The 24,487-nt window shown below is 32.9% G+C and overlaps 1 protein-coding gene and 1 non-coding gene across 5 annotated transcripts in view; both read right to left on the bottom strand.

Moving 5' to 3' along the window:
• CNTLN (centlein) overlaps positions 1 to 24,487 on the bottom strand; it is a 323,473-nt gene that overhangs the window by 136,320 nt on the left and 162,666 nt on the right. For all 4 annotated transcript variants that reach the window (XR_007455010.1, XM_049618615.1, XM_049618453.1 and 1 more), the window contains exons 9-12: positions 19,810 to 19,986; positions 17,866 to 17,991; positions 7,940 to 8,061; positions 6,483 to 6,602 (exon numbers count right to left, since the gene is read on the bottom strand). Coding sequence is in view for 3 of the 4 variants with exons in the window: in XM_049618615.1 (XP_049474572.1) it covers positions 6,483 to 6,602; positions 7,940 to 8,061; positions 17,866 to 17,991; positions 19,810 to 19,986 (545 nt within the window). In the remaining variant the exon portion in view is untranslated. The remainder of the gene's footprint in view (positions 1 to 6,482; positions 6,603 to 7,939; positions 8,062 to 17,865; positions 17,992 to 19,809; positions 19,987 to 24,487) is intronic.
• Positions 4,016 to 4,088, bottom strand: TRNAK-CUU (transfer RNA lysine (anticodon CUU)). The gene has a single exon. It is a non-coding gene; the product is annotated as a tRNA-Lys (tRNA).

Here is a 24,487-nt window from a genome sequence, read left to right as displayed (position 1 = left end):
TTTTGCCCCTCCCCTGCTCATACTCTGTCTCTTTCTCTCTCAAAAATAAATAAACATTAACAAAAAAAAATTAAAAAGAGATGAATGAATAAATATATATTTATTGTATACAGTGGGATATTATTCAGCTGTAAAAAGGAATGATGTATTGAGACATACTACAATGTGGATGATTCTTGAAAACCTTATACTAGGCGAAAGAAGCCATATGCAAAAGGTCAGATATTATATGATTCCATTTATATAAAATATTCAGAATAGGTAAATCTACAGGGATAGAAAACAGATTAGTGGTTGCCAGGAACTGAAGGAAGGCAGAAATGGGCAGATTGGGAGTGACTGCTAAATGGATATGGGGTCTCTTTTGAGGGTGATTAAAATGCTTTGGATTAGATAAAGATCATGTCTATACAACACTATAAATACACTAAATGTCACTAAGTTGTATGCTTTAAAATAAAACTAATGTGTAATTCTTACAGTGCTAACAGTTATCCAAAAATACATGTGTTTGCAAAATATGTCATGATTTAGCAGACATTTTTTTTGAGAATTTTATTTCCAACTCATGTTAGAGAAATTCAGTTCCTAATCCTCATTTCTATATATGGAAAAATAATATTTGCACTGAAAGAAAACAGGGAGTCTTGCTTTGCTAAAGGAAAAAAAATAACTGAACTTTTCCTACCATAATATTTTGATTTTAGCTCCTTAAAAATTATTACTATTGTATTTTATAAAATATTCTTTGACATCATGGCCAGCATACATTTAATGTTTAAACCGAAAGGAGATGGTATTCCATTGACCTATAGCTTATCTACTTTTTATCATTAAGGAAAAATGATCAAAAGATAATTGAATTGAAGAAGACTTTAGTTATGATATATGGGGTAGAATTCCCTGCTTCTATAAAATAAAATTGAATTTTTAAATTATGAATTCTAAACCCCTTTACTACTGGCCCCAACTCTACCCACCTTCACTGACAAATTCACCAGCCAAGATTCTCAGCATCAAATAGGAAAAGCATCAGTAATTCTTTGCAAATATTTTACATTCTCATACTGATTTTCAGGTAAGAAACAAAAAAGTGAAACAGAAATGATAAGAAGGGGGTCAAGATGTTCAAGTGTGCTATATGAAGAATTTAGTTTTTATTTTAAGAGCAATGGAAAGATGCTAAAGGGTTTTAAACAAGGGAAAGTTATGTTCTTATATGTATTTTTAAAAGATCACCCTGCAGCATTAGGGGGAAAATGGATTCAAGGGTATAACAGTGGATGTAGGGAGATATTTACAAGTTTATTCTACATGAGCAGGAAAGATATGATGGTAGTTTTTGGACAAGGGCATTGATAGTAAGAGTGGAAAAACAGATATATTTTAGAGATATTTGTGATATGGAATCATTAAGACTCTTAGAAGGAGGTCAGATAGAGGGATAAATCAGTTATAACCCACTAGGTTTCTGGTTTGGACAAATGGACAAATCATAATGCTATTTTCCCTACTCTATGCCACTACTATTCCCTTATAGCTCTTATCGCCCTTTTGCTTGTTTTTGCTGTTAAGCTGTATGAGGTCCTGATAAAAAAAAAAGGGTGGCATATTATTTTTCTGTGTTTACCTGGACCTAGCAGAGTACTCAGATGTAGCATTTTTATATAGGCTATGGATTAGTACAAAAAGACCAAAATTACCCACCCACTGCAAGTTCCTGATTTATTTAGCCAAAGATGCAGATAAACATCCAGTGAATGTCAGTATACCTTCCCTTGACTTCAAGGACATGTTGAATTTGCAATATAAGAAAAGCTAAATATCCTGTGGCAACTGCACCTCTTTTTATAGTTTTATATCACTACTCAGAAATAAAGTACACAAATATTTTTGTCTTTAGGAAAATGTTAACTTCTTCATTTAGGAGAATGTTAATATGACTTTGTTGGTTCATAAATATAACTCAGTTATAGTAAGGCAACATCCTCAACTAAGTGGAAAAGCTGAGTAAGCCTGGCATTTCTGCAAGCTTTCCTTGCCTCTCACTACCTCGCATCCCAAAGAATGGTTTCACCTCACTGGCACATGGCAGATGGCCCTAAAATAAATCTCCTTAAGAGTTTGCAATTATTATTCTTCAATACACCACTGTATATTCAATATACATAGCTTATGTGTAGCTCTGAATTATATTGTTTAAATAGTGAATAAATGAAAATATATGAATATTTGTTAGATAAATACTGAGGGAACAAGCCAATTTATTAGCTCATAGATTGTGAAGTTCTTGGTCTTTTATAATAACATCATTACGATCTAATAAGTACATATATTTTATGAATATAGGAACTATATTCCATGCAAATTTCTCAAGTCCTCACATTCTTTTTTAATTTTTTTTTTTCAACGTTATTTATTTATTTTTGGGACAGAGAGAGACAGAGCATGAACGGGGGAGGGGCAGAGAGAGAGGGAGACACAGAATCGGAAACAGGCTCCAGGCTCCGAGCCATCAGCCCAGAGCCTGATGCGGGGCTCGAACTCATGGACCGCGAGATCGTGACCTGGCTGAAGTCGGACGCTTAACCGACTGCGCCACCCAGGCGCCCCTCAAGTCCTCACATTCTTATACTACAGCAGCAACATACTTCTGACCATATTCAATGGTAGAAACACTATAGTATGGGTCAGTGGTAGCATCATTTCCTTTAACGTATTTTATAAACTGACTTAGAGCTGCCACACAATTTTTTATTAGGATCTTCAAAAGTTAACTCAACTTTTAAGATTGAATTTGGAAGTACTATTCAAATTTGGTTGGAAGTAGTTTTAGTAGGACATCTTCTTTTATATGTTCTAGTCTTAAATAGTCAGGGCTAAGTATTAAACTAGATGCCACATGTATGACACAAAAATAATACTGCCTGGTCCACAGAAAAATAAGCTAATACTTCTAGTCCCTGACAAAAAGAAGTAGACATGTCTATCCCTATTCATCCCACTAGTTAAATATAAAAACCCTGAATGTGATAACACAAAACAAATATTAGAAAACTCTGAAAGGCAGGGAAAAGAAGAAGGACACGAGAGGGACCATAGGAGTAGAAGAACAACCCACAGTGATAAATTCTCTGGCTTTCTTCTTTCCTCCCAAATATCTCAAAGTAGGTACTAGAGAAATCCACAACCTCAAAATGCTAATGGACACAAATAAAAAACAGTCTCAAGCAAATTTTGCCCTCCCTAGCCAAGGAACTGAGAAATGGGCAAACAAGTAGGACAGAAATCATACTGACAATAACCACTCTATTCCCGCCATATACCACTGGAAAAAGGAATTAAAAAAAAATTCTTGCTATTTCTGTCAATAAAGGAAGGTCAAACGAGAAGCCTGAAGTTCTACCCTCATCAAGTACACTGAGGCACCCCTTCACACATCCTTTAATGCAGTGTCAGCAGGGGTCAAGTTAGGAGCTAAGACTGCCATCACTTCTCCCAGTATTGATAGGACCCTCTCCCTTAGACACAATTATCATCAGAGATCTATTAAAATAAGACACAATTATCATCAGAGATCTATTAAAATAAAAGATTTTTTTTTTTTAAATTTTTTTTATTTTTATTATTTTTGAGAGAGAGAGACAGAACATGAATGGGGGAGGGGCAGAGAGAGAGGGAGACACAGAATCGGAAGCAGGCTCCAGGCTCTGAGCCATCAGCCCAGAGCCCGACGCGGGGCTCGAACTCACAGACCGCGAGATCGTGACCTGAGCTGAAGTCGGACGCTTAACCGACTGAGCCACCCAGGCGCCCCTAAAATAAAAGATTTAAATAAGATCTAAAGTCTCAAACATAAAACACTCTCAATGGAGACAAGTGAAAATCACTCATCATACCAAGAACAAAAAAATCTCAACTTGAAGGAGAAATTGTAATTAAGAAATACCACCACCAAGATAATAATGCACATGTTAGAATTACTTGGCAAGGATTTTTTTTAAAGTAATCTCTACACCCAACGTGGGGCTTGAACTCACGACCCTGAGAACAAGAGTCACATGCTCTACCAACTGAGCCAGCCAGGTGCTCCTTGACAAAGATTTTAAAGTAGCCATGATTAAAATGCTCCAATAAACAATTATGAATGATCTTGAGACAAATAAAATAGGAAGTCTCAGCAAATAAATCAGTGATATAAGAATCAAATGGAAATTTTAAAACTGAAAGTTATAAAAACCAAAGTAAAAAACTCAATGCATGGGTTCAACAGCAGATGAAAGAGGAAAAAAATCAGTGAACTTGAAGACAGAACAATAGAAATTACCCAGCTTTAATGACACTGATAAAATAGGCTTAAAAATAAAATGAACAAAGATTCAGGGACCTGTAGGTTAATACTAAAAAATCTAACATTCATGAAAATAGAGTTCCGAAAGGAGAGGAAAAAGAATGTGGGCCTGAAAAAAGTATTTAAAGAAATAAAGAGGAAAATTTCCCAATTTGACAAGGAACACAAACCTAGAGTTTCAAGAAGCTTAGAAAATCCCAAACAGGATAAACCAAAAGAAATCCATGCCAACACAGGTCATAATTAAACTTCTGAAAAGTAAAGACAAATGAAAATGATTGGAAGTAGTTAAAGAGAATGATGCACTCCCTTTAGAGGAATAATTAAAACAACAGTGTATTTTTCATCAGAAAACATGGAAGTGCCAGATTTTTCAAGTCCTAAAGAAAAAAAATGCTAAACTAGAATTCTCTAATCAGTGAAAATATCCTTCTGGAATGAAGCTGACATGAAGACATTTTAAATAAAGGAAATATTAGAGAATTTGTTGCTAGCCAACTTACCCTAAATGAAAATCTAAAGGGAAGCTCTTCAAACAGAAATAAAATGATAAAAGAAGAGAACCTGGAAGGTCAGAAATGAAAAAATAACGGTGGAAAGGCTAAAAACATCCTTCTTTTGAAGTTTTAAAATTGTGTTTGATAGTTGAAGCAAAAACTATAACATCATCTAATGAGGTTCTCAATGCCCCAAGTAGGTAAACCTATAGACACAGAAAGTAGATTACTGGTTACCTAAAAGGTGTGGTGGTGGTAGAGGAATTGGGGAAGTAACAGCTAAGTGGTGTGCAGTGTGGGGGAGGGGATAAATGAGAATGTTCTAAAATTTATTGCAATGGTGGATGTATAACTCTTTGAATGCACCAAAAGCCATGGAATTATTCACTCTCTATGGCAAATCACATGGCTTGTGAATTATATTTCATTAAAGCTATTAAAAATTGTCAGGGACTATTTCTGGATAAATCTATAAATAATTTTCAAGATAAGAAACTTTCTTATCAGCATAAGACTTTAGCACTAACAGAGTGTAGTGTACTTTAAGAGGTCATTGGAAGTACACATTTTAGTCTGACATATCATTTCCTTAAAAGTTTATCATCATATGGAAAAGGTGTAATCTAAAGTTACATGTGTTATCATATAATATATAAAGTATGAGTCCGATTTTCAGCTAAAAAAATTCAATGATATTTAATTGCATTATGCCACATGATGCTAAATTCTAGTAATCTAAAAGACATCAGGCTTTCAAAAAAACTGCATGCTCTTGATGTCAAAAATTAGCTCTAAATGAAAAAATAGTTAAGTAGCAGAAGAGGCTAATTATGTTGGTTTAAGTCCTTTAAATTTCAAAATAAAAAGTGTTCTGTCTTTGCCAAGCTGAATATAATAGCCTGTGAATTATAAGATCAAGCAAGAAAACTGTATGTTTTCTAAAATATGAGTATCCTTCATCAAGTTTTATACTTAGGGCAGCTAAAAGACCTATGTGGAGGGATCAGCATTAAGCCCAAAGGACAGGCAGTGCACAGCAAGAAAGAAAGCAATTCCCTCGTGTCTTTTGCAGGTCACTACCAAGGACCATGTTAGCAGATCCATACCAGACCCTTAACAGGCAGTTCTGCTGCTACCAGTAATTAGCTTGGACAGCTCTGGCTCCAAGAGTAGCAGCAAGGCTACACCATAATGAGCTCAGCTGGGATTAGCAGGACAGGGCAGGGAACCAAGAGAGCTCAGGCATTCTGCATTGCGTATGTATCTAGGAGATCAAACAAGGATGGCTGGCTAGGTTATCCCCTCTCCACCTCATTCCAAAAATGAAGCACGGCAGTGTCTAAAATACAAGCTAATGAAGAGCGACACCTCCAACAGATGAGAGCCACATTAATTAACACAATCCCTAGATCATATTATACAGTTTCGGCTAGAGCTAGCATGTGCAACTTGTTATTGCATTATACATATATATATATTTAAAAAGCTATTCTTTTTTTTTCTTTATTTTTATTAACAAAAACCAGATTATTTCATTTTCAAATTTTATAAGGTATTTCTCTCATGACCTTTAAGCCACAAAAAATTTCTCCCAAATGTTTATCTAAGTCCATGTTGTTAAAAAAGAAACTCACTTTTCAATCATTAGCTCCTGGTTCTCCCTTTTGAAATAGGCCAGTTCATTCCACACAGCATCAGAATCTTCTTGGCGAAGTTGTTGGGGATCTGCTCTCTTTATTTTTCTGATAGGAGTCCTATTTTTAAAATGAAGTTGTTTTCTTCCTTAATATGTTCAAAATGCAATGTAAATTTATTTATACACTCCCTAAAATTTAAAAACATATATTGACCAAATTTCTAAATTCAAGCTATTTATGGAATGAATTTCCTCAAACCTAAGTATGTAGAAATTAAAATCCTGTGTGAAAATTTCCAAAAGACTAACCTGCTACTACAGAAAGCAAACATTTAAGCAGAAATATGACAGTCTTAGGTCTATTTCTCTCTATTCATTCTAGTAATAATAAAACATATATTGCAGGATGGTCACTTTCTAAAAAAGGATTATAAGCAATCAACTCATCTAGAATTTTTTGCCAACCAATCTGAATGCCATATATGCACTTTCTCTTAAAACAAGCTATCATCAGTAAATATGTCAGAAAGTAGTTTTCACACTTCTAGTGACTACTAAAGTTAGGTGAGCAGAGGCTAAATGCAGGACAAATTGCTTTATCACTACTTTACTGACAAGTGATATGAAACATTTTCCATTCTTCAAAAGAAAAAATTAGATGTGACAATTACCTACAAAACATGCCAAATGCCCTTTATGTTTTCAATTTCTGTACATAAAACAAACTCTTCGTTTTTATTTTGTAAAAGTGCTGTACTGGCCAATTTAGAAACAGTATTTCTCTACAGAACAGACCAATGTGTATCATCAACATTGCCCTAAAGGATCCATCTCAAAAGATGAGAGGGTAGTAGATTTTCTGTACTCATTCAGTCCTTTGCCCTCTGTTGATACTGTTAACAGGGGAGCCACTTACGACTAACCAAGATCTGAACACCTGTTCAGAGCAATTGAACTGAGACCGCCAATTCATTCAGATAAGCTGCAGAACAAACTGATGGATAGTAAAGATTTTCAAATTGCATACTAGGTTGAAGTAGTTTTAAGATAGTTAACTATATATGTGAATTTCATATTTCTCTGGTCTTTCAATTAAAGAGTTATAAACTTTGTATTACCATTATTTTATTTATTTACTTTTTCAATCATTTGGGTATGAACTAATTTTGCATTAAGTTATCTACTTTACTAATCTACTCTATTGATATTTAAGTGTATACAATAATTCATCATCACCTACATTATGAAATCTGCAAATGATAGGAATATCTATAGTTATTGCTAGCATATTTATCTGCTTTCATTTATTGTATTATCTATTCAAAACTTCACAAGAAAGATTTGAATACCACGTAATTTCTTTAAAATCAAACAAAAGCCATTAAAACACCTATACGATGCTACTCGATTCCATTTAATATTTAGGGAAATGCCTTTATGAGCTATGTAACTCACATGCCACTGCCTTCTTCCCACTGTTTTAATTGCTCTTTTACTGCTCTGTAGTTGGTCTGTAACATCTGTAGCCTTTCCTTGCGTTTTTCATGGGCATCTCTTAGCTCATCATTTTCTTGGCTCTGTAGAACACAAAAAAGCAAGTACACAAGTTTTAAAAAGTATGAGTATAATGTTGCAAATAAAAGGTTCCCATCTAAATATGAAATTTGAAAGTAAACAGTAAATATAAATTAATTTGTAATACTTATTTAAACAGAAAAAAGGGAAGGATTCTTAAAGTCACAAAATAGGTTTGCTTGGTAAATTCAACAGATGCACTGCATTTTTTTTAAGCTTAGTAATTTCAAAATTTTGCTGTCAAATTAGTTCCATTCCTTTCCCTGTAGTCAATTAGTACACATACAAATATTTGAGTCAATTTTACAGAATTTTAATTTCTTTTTCAACAAAAGGATTAGTCTGTATATAACAAAATTTTATTTTCGTAATTATAAATGCATAGAATTAGTGTAAAAACACTAATCGTAGTAAGATCAATGCTTCTGCCCATGGATTTATGATTCGCTTAATACAAAGCATAGGGATTACACAGGAGGAAAAAAATCAGTTTGGACCTATGTCTGAAGTAGCATAGTGTAACATTCTGGGCTGCATTGTACAGAATCGAAATGGAAGAACTGGGCTTTGTACTCTTGAAGAGGTCATAGAAACATTACTGGGTTATACCATTAAAGTCAACAACTTCTAAGTGTTCAAAATAGAGTACATGAAATATGTCTTCATTTAGATATACCCACAAAAAGGAACTTATCAAGGCCAAATTTTCAGTTCCTAGAGGATGTATTTATGTTACATATGCACTGTTTCTCAAAGTAAAGTAACTCCTTGAATTTAACCATGTGAATTTCAAATTTGTTTTTTAAACTTTTTCATATTTCTATATGAAGGAACCTGTATAGTTATTTAGTGGAGGCAACAGGTACTCTCTAACATTACGGTGAGGTGAAATGAGTAGGCACATGGCAGTCAGAAAAATCTGAAATTTATTCTTAGAGCTTTCTCATGTTGGCTGAATAGTCTTAAGAATACTATTTAAATTAATTCAATTTCTTTTTCTGTAAAATACTGAAAAGAGCACAGAGATTTAAATAATGATGACTAAATTAAATGAGCAAATATGCAGGTAAAGCCACTGGCACTATGCTTGCCCGGTAGAGGCACAAAGCAGAAGTTAGCTTTCTTCCCTTTCATTTTCCCAGGTATTAACTGATGTCCTTATCATGAAGAAGCCAAATTCATGGATTCCTGAACCATCTACCTCTCATCTCAACAGTGAGATAATACTTACAGAGTTTGCATTATTTTACTGCAATTCTACCTGTCTCAACAGTATGGATATTTTGTCATTCCACTTTGAATGTAGGTCTAGTAGGATAACTTCAATAAATCTCTCAAGTAGTTATTAGGAAGTATCTGAGTCCTGTGTGCACCAAGCGTCTGTATGCCATCTGGAAATGGAAGTGCTTGATGAAAACGCACGAGAATGGCATCACTTGAAAGGGGCAATCAGAATAAACGTTATCCTGAAGAGCTTTAGAAGATAAACAGATTACAGATACTGCAAACTTGCTAAAGAGTAGCATGGTTTAATACCATGGTTAAAAATTCAGGATACTGAATTGAATTTTGCTCATTTCAACTGAAGAACCATATATTAAGAGTCTATTACATGCAGAGTGTTAAGTGCTGATAAGAGTTCAACTCTTCCTGCTCACAGTTAGTATATTTTATCTTGACATAGTTACTAAAATTCAGTGTGTCCCAGTTTCTCCATCTTTAAAATAAAAGCTATTTATATCTCTCCTATTCTAAGACAAAAGAATGATTTACCCCTTTTAAGAAAAAATTTTTAATGTTTGTTTATTAACAGAGTGTGAGTGGTGGAGGGGCAGAGAGAGAGGGAGACACAGAATCCAAAGCAGGCTCCAGGCTCCAAGGTGTCAGCACAAAGACCAATGCTGGGCTCGAACTCACAGACCACAAGATCATGACCTTAGCTCAAGTCTGATGCTTAACTGAGCCACCCAGGCACCCCAGGATGATTTACCCTTGACCTTAAGTTTTCCCTACTGTTGGTAAACAATCCAAACATCACTTTACCTCTGTAAATGATAAGCTTTCTAAACTTAGGTGAAATAATTTAAATTAACCAAATAGAAAAGTAATAATTAATAATGTTACTTCCTCATAAATGAAGATAAGTTCATTGTGTTTATTAGAATTCTTTAAGAACTAATCAGATTTATTAGGATTTTAAACAGGATATACTATAAACTTATTAATAAAATAATTATAAGAAATGTATAGGTATTAAAAAGATTCATGTCAAAACACAATTTTCTTTTCTTTTCTTTTTTAAAGTTTACTTCTTTATTTTGAGAGAGGGAGGGAGACAGAGCATACACACAAAAGAGAGAGAGCGAGCACGAACAGGGGAAGGGTAGAGAGAGGGAGAGAGGGACTCTGAAGCAGGTCCTGCACTGTCAACACAGCCCGACATGGAGCTTGAACTCATAAACCAAATTTACAAACCAAACCTTGGCTGCTTAAACTGACTGAGCCTCCCAAGTGCCCCCAAAACACAATTTTCAAATGAACATAGTTAAGCTGAATATTTTGTTAAATTCTAAAATAGCTTTCTCTAATTACTCTTCATTGAATCAAAATCCTTCCCCACAAACTCTTATTTTACAATGAATTTCTTAGAAATGATTACATACAAACCCAGTGTTTTGGAATCATTAAAAGTCTGTGTTAAGAGTCCCTAGAAGCTCTGAGTAAAAAGAATTTAAAAGACTGCCCAACAACAAAAGACGTGAATAGACACTTCTCCAAAGAAGACATCCAGATGGCCAACCGACACATGAAAAAATGCTCAACATCACTCATCATCAGGGAAATACAAATCAAAACCACAATGAGATACCACCTCACACGTGTCAGAATGGCTAACATTAACCACTCAGGCAACAACTGTTGCAAGGATGTTGGAGAGGATGCGGAGAAAGAGGATCTCTTTTGCATTGTTGGTGGGAATGCAAGCTGGTGCAGCCACTCTGGAAAACAGTATGGAGGTTCCTCAAAAAATTAAAAATAGAACAACCCTATGACCCAGCAATTGCACTACTAGGCATTTATCCACAGGACACAGGTGTGCTGTTTCAAAGGGACACATGCACCCCCATGTTTATAGCAGCACTATGAACAATAGCCAAAGTATGGAAAGAGCCCAAATGTCCATCGGTGGATGAATGGATAAAGAAAATGTGGTGTGTATATATACAATGGAGTATTACTTGGCAGTCAAAAAGAATGAAATCTTGCCATTCGCAACTACGTGGATGGAACTGGGGGGTATTATGCTAAGTGAAATTAGTCAGAGAAAGACAAAAATCATATGACTTAACTCATATGAGGACTTTAAGAGACAAAACAGATGAACATAGGGAAGGGAAACAAAAATAATATAAAAACAGGGAGGAGGACAAAACAGGAAAGACTCATAAATATGGAGAACAAACTGAGGGTTATTGGAGGGGTTGTGGGAGGGGGGATGGGCTAAATGGGTAAGGGGCACTAAGGAGTCTATTCCTGAAATCATTGTTGCACTATATGCTAACTAATTTGGATGTAAATTTAAAAAAATAAAAAAAAAATAAATTACATAAAGCTACAAAAATAATTAAATAAAAATAAAAATAAAAATGATGTTAAAACATTCAATTATAGTGGTGCCCACTGACCACCTGCATCAAAATTACCTGTGATGGTTATTAAAAGTGTTTTAGCCCACCCCCCAAAAAAAATTTTAAAAAATAAATAAAAGACTGCCCAACAAGTAAAAATTAATCAAATGGGATATCCAGATTTTTTGTGTTGTCTTTCACAAAAAATCTTCTGTTAAGTCTATGGAACAAATGGAGTTTCTTATTGTTAGTACTATCATTATTTTAGCATTTTACAGTACTGTCTCAGCTTCCACTAATCACTGAATTTATACCCAATATTTTCCCTAGTTCTTATAGAGAAATCAACTATCTTAGGCTATTAAACCGAAGATTAAGACTCAATAAAAATTTCCTGAGTCCTAAATGTCACCCACAATATGCCAGACTCTGTCTTAGGCATAATACTTAAACAAAGCACTCACCGTAGCCACCTCTGTAAAACTTTGGTGTAATGTATTTCATATTAGCAAAAAGTTTTGATTTTTCTATAGTAATTGAAATAGGGGGCTCCCTCCCTTAAGTAGTGATTATGGGAAAGTAGTTTTATAGAGGAGCTTTCTCCTTTAATAACGCATGCTTCATAATTTACTACAACTAATGCTGGAGTATTTACATATTCCTTATAAAATTACTAAGATCTAAATTATTACAAATGAAAGTAAACTAGGGATTATTTCACAAATCAATTTGATAGGCATAATTTATAACAATTATTATTTTAAAATGCAGTTTCATCCATAGATTTGTCCTTTGAGAATGCTACTAACAAATTTTAACACATGGGTTAAATAAGTCCTAGAGACTATTGTTCCTTTGGCCTACTTTACAAATAGACAGAATTATAGAGATATGTAAATATAGGATAGATAAATAGATACATAGATAGATAATATATATTCAAAGAAAAACATTTTTCCCTATTTTAGTGCAAGAACAGATTTAGCTGAAGTCTTCAGGCAAAAGTTAACTATCTCAAAAGAAATATTTAATGTGTAGAAAGAATAATCAAAATATTTTTTTATAATATTATAACAAATACAAATTAACCATAGTTTGGATTATGATTCTTTAAGTCTCATTTGACTATAATTGCCTAAGTCAAAACCATAGTACTTCATTTGGGAAATACTGTACCCAAAGATCTTATAACAAAATCAAATGTAAAGACTGAAAGATATATTTAATATCACTAATCGCTACACTTTCCCAAGAGGATACACTCAAAAATATCCCAAGGGCAGTCACTGAATTAGGTCCATTTATTAATTAGATCACTCAATAAAACACTTACTGACCACCTTCACTATATTTTGCAATTAAACTAGCCAAACTAGAGGCTCTAATTTCTATATACAAACAAGTGTGAAGGACTAAAACGTTAGAAAATAGAAAGATTGTAACAAGGGACTTTGTTTCATGGTATCTGCAATTTTACTTTTTTTTTAAATATATTTTTTAACGTTTATTTATTTTTGAGACAGAGAGAGACAGAGCATGAACGGGGGAGGGTCAGAGAGAGAGGGAAACACAGAATCTGAAACAGGCTCCAGGCTCTGAGCGGTCAGCACAGAGCCCGATGCGGGGCTCAAACTCACGGACCGCGAGATCATGACCTGAGCCGAAGTCGGCCGCTTAACTGACTGAGCCGCCCAGGAGCCCCTGCAATTTTACTTTTGAGTTCATAAGAATAAAAATGAGTCTTGATCTAATCTACTAATTTGGTCAAAGGCTCCATGACAGGCATGAGGCAAACTAAGAATATGAGTACTGTTAATAAAACAGTGGCTCAATCTTCATATAATAATAGCAAGGTTTTTAAAAAGTTAAAAAAAGAAAAACCTTTCATAAAATACCAAGGATTCCACGGATGATTAATTTTAGCAAAGTGTATAAAGTTGAATGTATAAAGAATGCATATTAGAGCATTGAAAAATAAAAAGACATATAAACTATATTCAAAGGACACACTGATGTTATTAAATGGTATAGAAAAGTGAGAATAGAATCAAGTTATCAAATGCATTAAAGTCCATAAAACAGAGATTCATGGTATTAGTGATCCCAAGAATAGTAAAGATTTCATAAAACTCAGATGCACTGCTTTCCAAATTATAGTTTATACATTGTTAGATAACTACACTTAGGAAGTCAGGATTTGGAAATGGTTGGGATGTTTAGAATAACAGTTTTCAACTCTTTTATTACTATTGGTTCTTTTATTTACAACTTTGGTCACTCATCTTGAAAATATGTACAACAATTCACAGAAATAAGCTAAACAAGATAATGTACAAATATTTTTACATAATTCATTACTAGTATTAGAATAATATGCATGACTTACTACTGATACAGTAAGGAGCATTTCAATATATCAAAGTGCACATACATTGTTCCATGGTAGAGGTTATCTGGAGAAGCTTATTTGTCCTGCTTTCCCTACAGTCCACCTTGGTGATCAACTTGGGACCTAAATGTATCTACTGCAGGGGACCTAGGTGGCTCAGTCAGTTAAGCATCTGATTCTTGATTTTGGCTCAGGCATGATCTCACAGTTCATGGAATCAAACCCCGTGTCAGCCTCAGTGCTCACAGCTATCTACTGTGCCATGGAGCATGTGTTTAGTTTAGTAGTTCCAACAGGTATCTTCCATGGACAATAGTTTTTTGTGAAATATTAATAGGTATATTAATATACCTATTATTAATATAATCAAGTAGATCTGGGAAATAAATTATACCTTTCTATAGATTCACAGTACACATTGATATCTTAACAGCTCACAGAAAAAAAAGAGATTTTAATCCACTGCTTATGATAATTGAGCACAGAACATTTTTCTCATGATAATTGAGCACAGAACATTTTTCTCTGTCATATTCCCATTAGCTTCTGGCAGAGCAGTATTCAGTAGAATACTAATATGGGAAGGCCATGATAAATATCAATAGGTATTAATGGGTAATGGTCTACAAAAGGAGCACCATGACCAAAAAATGCATATTAAAAACCATAAGACACTGTTGGGGGTTGAAATAAATCCCCTTCAGAAAGGTATGTTCGAGTACTAACCCCTTGGTATACGTCTTTACAGAGGTAATTAAGTTAAAATGAGATCCTTAGGATAGGATAGGTCCTAATCCAATTGACTGGTGTCTTTATAACAAGGAGAAATTTAGACACACAGAGAGACACACACATTGAGGGAAGATGGTGTGAAGTATGAAGACACAGGGAGAGTGCCATCTATACATGGAGGAACACCTGAGACTATTAGAAACTAGAAGAGAGAAATGGATTCTCTCCCTCACAGGCTTCAGAAGGAACTAACCCTATGGACATCTTGATTTTGGAACTTTGTGGCCTCCAGGACTTTGAGTCAATAAATTTCTGTTCTTGTAAGCCAGGCAGGTTGTGGTAGTTTGCCATGGCAGCCCCAAGAAACTATTACAGACACATCATTACTTCTTATCTTACCTTATATTCACATGCACTTGAGCAACAGTAATAATATTAATACTAAAGCCTAATTAAGAGAAATACAGGAAGAAGTTTCGTGTCTTCACTAAATATGATAGGTATACTTACTAAAATAAGGCTGTAAATTAAAAAGTATCCTGGACCCAATCACTCTCTTTGGAATTGCTTTTACTTTACAGGTTTTGTTTACCTACTTCTTTGGATAAATGGTCTTGATTATAGTGCTTTTTTCATTCAACTATTTTGCTCTTTCAAAACAAGAAATCCTTTCCTACTAAATGACAAAATACAGTGAAAAACATCTACTCGCATTTTCCCCTTATCTTGCAAATCTATAGAAGAAAACATACATTTGAAATTCATAATTATCACTAACCAACTTCAAAAGGAATACAGAAGAAGTATAAATGAAAAAGAAATTGTGTGAAGAAAGAATTGTACTCTGAAAATAAGCTTGAAGCCTCATCCAAAAGTGTAGTTGTTAGGAAAAAGCAGTAAGAAATTAGTACAATGCTTCTGAGACTCTTTTTCAAGCAAGAAATTCAAGAGGTAGAAGAGGATAGATCTAAAAATATCTTAATTGCTCTATTCCTTCCTGCCATGTCCAAGACTCAGAGAGTTTGGGGGCAAGTACGTGGAGATCTGTTACTATTGAGTGGGATATGTGAGTTAATTTTATGTGTCAACTTGACTGATCAGATATTAGGTTAATCATTTTTCCTGGGTGTATCTGTGAGGGTGTTTTTGTACAAAAGGAACATGTGAATCAGAAGACTGAGTAAAGCATACTGTCCTTCCCAAAGTGATAGGATTCATCCAAATCACCAAAGGCCTGAGTTGAATAAAAGGCTGCATAAGAAAGAATGCTTTTATTTTTATTTTTTTTGCTTTTTAGCTGAGACATTGGTTTTGTCCCTTTGGACTCAGATTCAGATTGGGACTGGAACTTATACCATCAGCTTCCTGGTTTTCAGGCCTTTGGACCCAGACTGAAACCATACCACTGGCTCTCCAGCTTTCCAGTTTGACAACTGTAGATCTTAGACTTCTCAGACTCCATAATTGTATGACCCAATTCCTTATAGTAAATCAATCTATCTATGTCTGTTTCTCTCTTTCTCTCTCTTGAGATAGACAGATAGATGGATATAGATATATAGATATAGATTAGATATAGATCTTTTTCAGAATAATGACACCTCATTAGGAAAACTGAAAGGGTTCTATCCTACTGGTTCTGTTTCTCTGAAGAACCCAGATTAATACAGGATAGAAGCCTTGGTATGTGAATTTCAAGAATTATGCAAAAGGAGGAAGATGATAACATGGCTTCCTAAACATGCCCTTAATATCCTGTGTGTACTCCCATGTTTACACTAATGTACTAGATTCAAACTGCTCATATAGCATCTTCTTAACTAGAGAAAGGGTCTTGAATGATAGTTATCTAAGAGTCTCCTTTTTTACAAGTGACTTGTTTGGCTAGTTGCACTGCTCAGTAAGTTGTTATTGAGTAAACAAACACATTAGCAAGTAACTCCAGGTGTGGGACACCTAGCTGGTTCAGTTGGAAGACCATGTGAATCTTGACCTCGGGGTTGTGACTTCAAGCCTCATGATGGGTATAGAGATTACAAAAAATAGTAATAATAAATGAACCAAGTAAACAAATCAGTAACTCCAGGTGTATAAATTTCAAGTAGGTTAAATACTAGCAAGTTGATGTCATCTGATCATTTTATTTTTTGTAGAAAAAGAGATGATAATTTTCCTTTCTTTTAGAACTAAAGTTTAACTCTATAAATATAAATTATTGTTTAGTGGAAAGGCAGAAAAAAGTATTAATTGTAGCTTAGGTTAACTATACCTCAAAACCACAATCTTATTCCACAGCACACATAATATAAGACAAACTTTTTTCTCCCTAAGAATAACCTATATTATATGACAAAGAATCTGAGCTTTAAATGTATTGGATTCTAATCATGTGTTAAACAATGGTCTTGTCATAAAATGTCTTAAAACTATTTGAGATTCAATTAAATGGCTACTTCTCAAATAGTATAGGCCTTTGGGTAGTCGTGCATAAAGAATCACAAGTTTAGCCATATTAAATTCAGAAAAAATAAAAACCCTCAATATAGTCAAATGGAAAAAATAACATATTTGCCATTTTAACTATGTAATTTGTCTTTAAAGGACAATTGTAAGTGACTTGAGCTAGGTGAGTATAGTTTTTAACTCACTTTTCTTTTTATATGCTTATCACATATAGAGAACTATGAAAAATTCTCTACTTGCTATAGTTCTATTTTTTTTTTTTTTGTCTCTGAGGAGCTATAAGAAATTTATTCCCAATATTAAGCCAAAATCTTCCCAAATAATTTTATTTTTTTACAATTTTATTTTTTTCCAAACAATTTTATTTTTTTTCCAAACAATTTTAAAGTAGTGGATAAATATTTACTTACAAGCAGCAAATTTTTTTTGTTACTTTATTATCTAAGACGCAAGACCAAACGATGATACATTTTTATACACGTAATTAAATTCAGGAAAGATAAATGATAAGCAGTGATTTGTAAAGGGAATGTTTACTTTGGTATATCTTTATCTTTGCAGGGTTATTACTAAAGAAATGATTTAATGTTCACCTTTAGTTGTAGCGCCTTCTCTAAGTTTTCAATCTTTCTTTCAGCTTTCCTCAGCTTCCTCAGCTCCTCTGAGTCTGTGAAAGAACTCTTTGGGGACAAAGACCTTGAACGTTTCACAGGTGGTTCCTCGAGAATAAAACAAGGACATGGTTGAACTAGTTGGAACACTGGATTATGAAAGACATGCAAAATTAAAGAACAAGTAATTTTGAATACTAATAATGAATTATAAAAAAAATCCTGCATGGAATACCAGAGAAATAACAAGCGGAATTACCACAGTGCTACCGCTAAAGGTTTCTCTGTGACTCGTTAATGAGAATATTCATTTACATTTACATTGTTTCTTTCAGAATAATGATGTCCCATTAGGGAAGACTAAAGGGTTATAGACTCAGAAATGCAAGAAACCTCATTACAAAGGAGGGGATAGAGGCTGGTCTAATTGCTCTATAAGGGTCCAAGGTTACACTTGATAGGACAACCAGAAACAAGAGGGAAAGGATTTTTTTCCCTTTGAAATAGTTTAACACACTGTGAAGTTGAAGGAACAATATGCTTGAGGAATATAAATACAACAGACAGTAGATCTTATACCATAATGACCATATGGTCATTAACTATAATGTGGCTAACTAGAGACAAGAATGTGTGTTTATATTATGTACAGCTTCATATACCAATCTGGAGAAGGAATATGTGAGAGCAACTATTAAGCTGGGCAACATATTGTTCATACTTACTGCATGTCCTTATGAAAAAGAAAGAAAATTTTGTTCCAAATATCCCTCTCATTTTCTTGACTTTTGTAAAAGCAACGAAACATCAAAGTGTTTCATTTTTTAAGTTCAGCAATGTAGCAAGCAACCAAATTAGACCTATAATGTATCTCCATTTTAGGAATGTTTTCTTTCATTTAAATAAAGCTCAATACTCTGAAACTACTCCAAAATGGCAAGAAATGTTTAATGCAGTTATGTTTAAATAAATAAATAAATACATATGTACATATATAAAGCTCACTCTTCTGAAAACTACTAATAATATTACAGGGAGTAAATAAGACTGTAATAGTAACTTGGGTCTTTTTAAATACTTCCTTTATTAAGACAGTTCTATTCATAGAAAAAATGTAAAGAATTAAAAACAATTATCTTGGAAAACACAGTATTCTGTTTATAAAAAATTTTCTATGCTGAAGTAACAAGTGTGAGAAAAATGTCTAAATTTTCTTACTTTTCTATGTATCTAGAATTTACATATTTACAATGTTATACAATAACATATTTATAACGTGATATTATAAAATTTTTATATTGGTCAATGTTCATAGACTCTCTTGCAGCCTAACAGGAATACATACTATAGTGTATATATACTGTAATACAAATACTACAAAAAGGGAAAGTTAGACACTAATAAATGAGAAACACGCTATGGAAAATTTGCTTATTTTCTGTGTTGCTACATGTTTAAATATGAAATTATAAAATTCCATAAATTGATGTTAAATTCCACTTTATAGTTTATATCTACATGGGCAGTATTTTAAATATCATATCTGAATGAAATAGAAACATTAAGATATATTTTTCTTTTAACAACTAATACTACTTTAAAATGATTTTTTACCTAGATTAGCTTAGCTATAAATTAGATACATGAGGCATATACTTAGCAAAACTTTTTAACCTAAGAATGTTAATCTACTGCAAACAGCTATACTACTGCTAATATATTTAATTAAATTAGGAATATATTATTTAGTTTTTAAAAGGGGAAAACTCTCTACTCACAACAATTTTTTATCAAGCATTTGGCATATAACATTTTTCAAGCTTCCAGAAATATAAGCAGAGAAGTAAATGCTGCTGTTTTTTAACTTCATTGCTTGTCTTGCCAGCCTCATCCTGACAAATTCACAAAATGACAAAATGTCCCTACCTTATGTTTTCCTTCAGTACTTGTCCAGATGCCCTTCTCTGAGGAATCCTTGTTGGTAGATTTGTTCTCTGAGAGTTTTTCATTTGCTATTTTTAGTTTTTCCTGTAAATACTCGATTTCAGACTTCTGTGAGACCATTAAAGTTTCTAAGCTCGATAAAGATGGCCGTTGAGATACCTATTAAAAAAAAGCGTAACTGCAAATATATATGCATGTTTGTATATTATTTATATATGTGCAAACACTTATCCATAGTATTACATTATATAAATAAGTATTCAGAGAGGGAAAATTTCATTTCAATAATGAACTATAAACTAGAATTAGCTAAACTTCTATTATCCTAATAGAATGGCATTTTCCAATAAAATAGCCAAGAGTCTGTATAAATATTTTCCCAAATAATATTGCCATACAGATTTGCAGAAGAAAAAATTTAAAGCATGGTTGCATGAAATATACCACTCATAAGTAAATTAATTATTTCAAAAATACAATTATACACATATTTTTTTCTTCACAAAATACTCCAGCCACCATTTGATCATCATGAGTCATAATACCACTGAATATAAACCTGGTAAAAGGAAACCAACAGCACTATAGGTCTAATTGTCTTTCAGTGTATCATAATTTAATAACATCAACACAAAAGACTCTGATATTTTCAGTCAATACAGCCCATTATATTCTCTCTTGAAATTTATTACTATGTCAGATAATCTGTTAATGGTAAGCATCACATTGTAATTATAAGAAAAAATCACAGAAAAATTAAGTATGTAGGATATCTTTTAGAAATGTCAGTTCAAAAAAACCAGCATTCTATAAAATTCTACTACCATCTCAACTGAATATATTTGAGACCATTAAAATCCATGCACATACTGTATTTCAAATTAAGCACTCCATTTACAAAAAACAAAAACACTAAATCATAGTGCAAACAAAGTTTTTGTTGATTTCCAGCAAAGAAAGTCAAGATTACAATCACAAGATTCTCATATTGGATATAGAGCAAGCAGCCCTGAAAATAGTTTCATTTAAAATGTGGAAACCTTATCCATCCTAAATGATATTCCTAAGGGCTATCAGAAGAATACACATGTTTAACTTTTTTGAATCAATGTTGGAAAATTTTACCCTTTTCTGGTTTTAACTTTTTCTTTTTTTAGGGAATAGGGAAAAAAACTGCCCTAATTCAAACTTCTAATTATTTATGAGAGAGGTCATCTTTGATTTATTTACATTGTTACACTTTTGTCTATTTAAATCACTTGATTTGTTTTCCAACCGTCATTCTATTATATTGCTAAATATTTTTCTCAGCGTTGTTTATACTGTAGTTACCACATTTACAATATATTAAATACTTACTCCAGTACCGCTCTTTAAATATCAAATTAAAATACTTCAAGCACTTTTATTTCAAACTCTAAATGATTTTTCCCTATTCTTTCCTCCCACCTGTAACCACCATATGATTATTATTTATTTTATTTTCTCTTCCTATCGTGTAAGCAAATTTACAATGTTTATAACTATTCCGTTTGATTGGGCTGGCAATCTGAACAGTTTTCAAAAGCTACCTGCTCTTATCCAGGTTCCTTTAAATAAAATTATGAAGAATATATTAATATCCTATCATTTACCAAAGGTATTTTTAAAGAAGTTGTTCAAGGTGAAACAAAAATTTAGAATAAAATGGAAATAACATAACTTTAGTTTTATTGGTGTATCCAGTAAGAAATCCCATGTTCTTTAAATGAGTTTAAATAGTTTATTTATTTAATAATGAATTATATGTAGTAGATATGAATATAAAAATACAAATATCCAGTCAAGAAGCTGCAATGATAAATTCAAATATTCATGAAGACACTAAAAATGCTCCAACAGTGGATACTATCATCATCATAAATGATTTCATATTTAAGGAGCAGTCCTTCAGAATTCTTCAACAAACAATAACAGAACTTCAAAAACTGTAATAATGATTAACTCAAATTCACATAGACGCTGGGAAGATAATGTAAGTAAATAAGTAAAATGGGTTGTTTTCGGTTTGTTTTAAAATTATAGCTTTAGAATTCATTCAACAGAGATGCTTTATAGACGTATTAAACACGTATATACATTCTTTACATCCACAAAACAACTTCTACATTCTCCCGGGTTGTTTTTTTTTTAATCTTATCCTCTCCCCCTCTTTCCTTTTATCACTTTTGCTAGAGATATATGCACAATAAGTATTTTCATATTTCTCTTAATATGACCACTTTTAAAAGTATAAGTAAAATGAAATGTCAAATGACACTCTGCCTCACCTCAGGTCATAACAAGGGTATATGGCAACAGCAACTCAACTCCAACCAACTGTTTCCCTAGAGGAATGAATGTGGCCCACTACTGCCAGAGCTGCTGATTTTTCAAAAGAAGGAATCAGGACTTCTAACAGAAATCTCCTAATTTTAAGATGTTGGCCAGACTCAGTTTATGACTTCTGTATTTTGAGAACATGGTTGTGGGAGTTATAAACCCCTACAAATTTTCTAGAGAAATTTTGAAATATGCATCAAAGCCATCAAAGCACATAAAAGCATATCAAGCTTTTGGCTTAGCATTCTAGTCATGCTGAGGGTTGATACAGAAAGATATCCATGACAAAATGTTAAATGAGAAAAGCAAGTTACCAACGAATATATTATATAGAAACAGATTTCATCAAACGTACATAGGAAAAAAATAAACCTTAAAATGTTTTACTTAGTGTTATTTCTTAGTGGAAAAATTATATGTGCATTATTTTTTTCACATGTATTTGAATTAATAAATTTTAAATTTTATTAAAAGTAATAAATTTTACAATGAACACATCACTAAAAGTTTTTCAAAATGTAAATTTTTTCCTTAAATAAAAGGAATAAAAGTTGACTATAAAATTTTCAGGTTAGATAAGAGAAATATAAATGGGAAATCTTTCTATAATTTCATCCCTTACAGTTCACTAGTGGTAACTTTGCGCTATACTACTCAGATGATAAAAAGAAAAGGAAAACCATTGTAATTCTGCCCTTTAATCTGCTTTTTAAAATAGGCTTAATTTTTTAGAGCAGTTTTACACTTATAGAAAATCTAAGCAGACGTTACAGAGAGTCCTGTACCTCCCACTCTCACCCATCCAGGTTCCCTATTATTAACATCTAAAATTAATATTTTGTACATTTGTTACAAGTAATAAACAATATTCACTTTACTTTTAACTGAAGTCCATAATGTATTCAAATCTCCATAGTTTGTACATAACATCCCTTTTCTGTTCCAGGATCCCATCCACAATATCACATTACATTCACCTGTCATGACAGCAACTCTTGGCTCTGACAGTTTTTCAGACTTTCCTTCCTTTTGATAACACTGATAGTTTTGATGAGTAAATGATATGCAGTGCACTGTGGGATAGCCCTCCATTGGAATCTGTCTAAATTTTTCTCATGATTAGACTGGGGTTATGAGTTCAGGGATGGAAGATCACAGAAGTAAAGTACCATTTTCATTATATCATATCAAAGGTACATAGTATCAACATGGTTTGACTATTGATGTTGACCTTGATCACCTAGATTAAGTAGCATTTGTCAGACTACTCCACTGTAAAGTTACCCTTTTGCCCCCCATCCATACTATACTAAGCTTGCTTTTAAAACTTAATAATTATATACATATATTTAGTATATGAGAAATGTATTTATCTTTATTTGTCATTATCATTTCAACCACTGCATAGAAGGCTTACTGAAATCAAGACTATCAGTCCCCCTGTCTGAGGAAGTTCATTCTGTCTATTGCCCTTAAAATCCTAGAATGCTTGAAAAGTTTAATTTTCTTACTAGAAGTTATTAGTATGTGTATCAACAGTTTTTTCTCTAATATCGAAAATCCTTGTTCACCTCTATAGTTCACAATCTTAAAAGATAATGAAGGGTATGGTGTTAGACCATAGTTAATCCTGATGAGAAGTGATCAATGGAGTATGTGTCCAAATGCCTCCAACTGGAACTCTCTCTTTAAACTGACCATTATTAATATATAACTTCTCTTTCACATTGATCCACAAAGGTAATTTTGATCAAAAAGTCCTGTAGAAGATGTAGCATAGAAGGGGACAGGGGATACCTTTAAGCTTTGTGTCAATAACTGTTAAGAATTATATAAATTAAATATCTAATTGTGTTGAAGCAACATCGCATGGCATTATAGAACAGGGGCTGAGTGAATAATGCCTAATAAATAGAAAATTGTGTCAAAGTCATAACGATCACAAAGAATTGTAAGTTAAATTGCTTTCCCTTATTAAATTTTAATTCATCATAGTAATTTGTTTCCTACTATATTAAAATAATAGTAACTACCATTTAGTAAAAAAAAATATTGTGTTCCTAGCTATAGATAAGCATTTCATACATATTATCTTACTTAAGAAATTTACAAATTTCAAACCTGTCAATAATGTATCCTGTTGCAAAACAAAACATTTAAAAGGACATGATACTTCAGCAAAGGAAATAATTTCCCCTAATCTCACTGAAAATTAAGTATATATTAAATATACATGTGTGTTTAAAATCTGTAATATGTGAATGCATATAAAATTTCTAACCTGTATACATATGTATCA

Source organism: Panthera uncia, chromosome D4 (genome assembly GCF_023721935.1).
Source record: "Panthera uncia isolate 11264 chromosome D4, Puncia_PCG_1.0, whole genome shotgun sequence".
NCBI classification, from domain to species: Eukaryota; Metazoa; Chordata; class Mammalia; order Carnivora; family Felidae; genus Panthera; species Panthera uncia.
The sequence above is the reverse complement of the archived record's forward strand: the minus strand, read 5'-3'. Positions and strand labels throughout refer to the sequence as shown.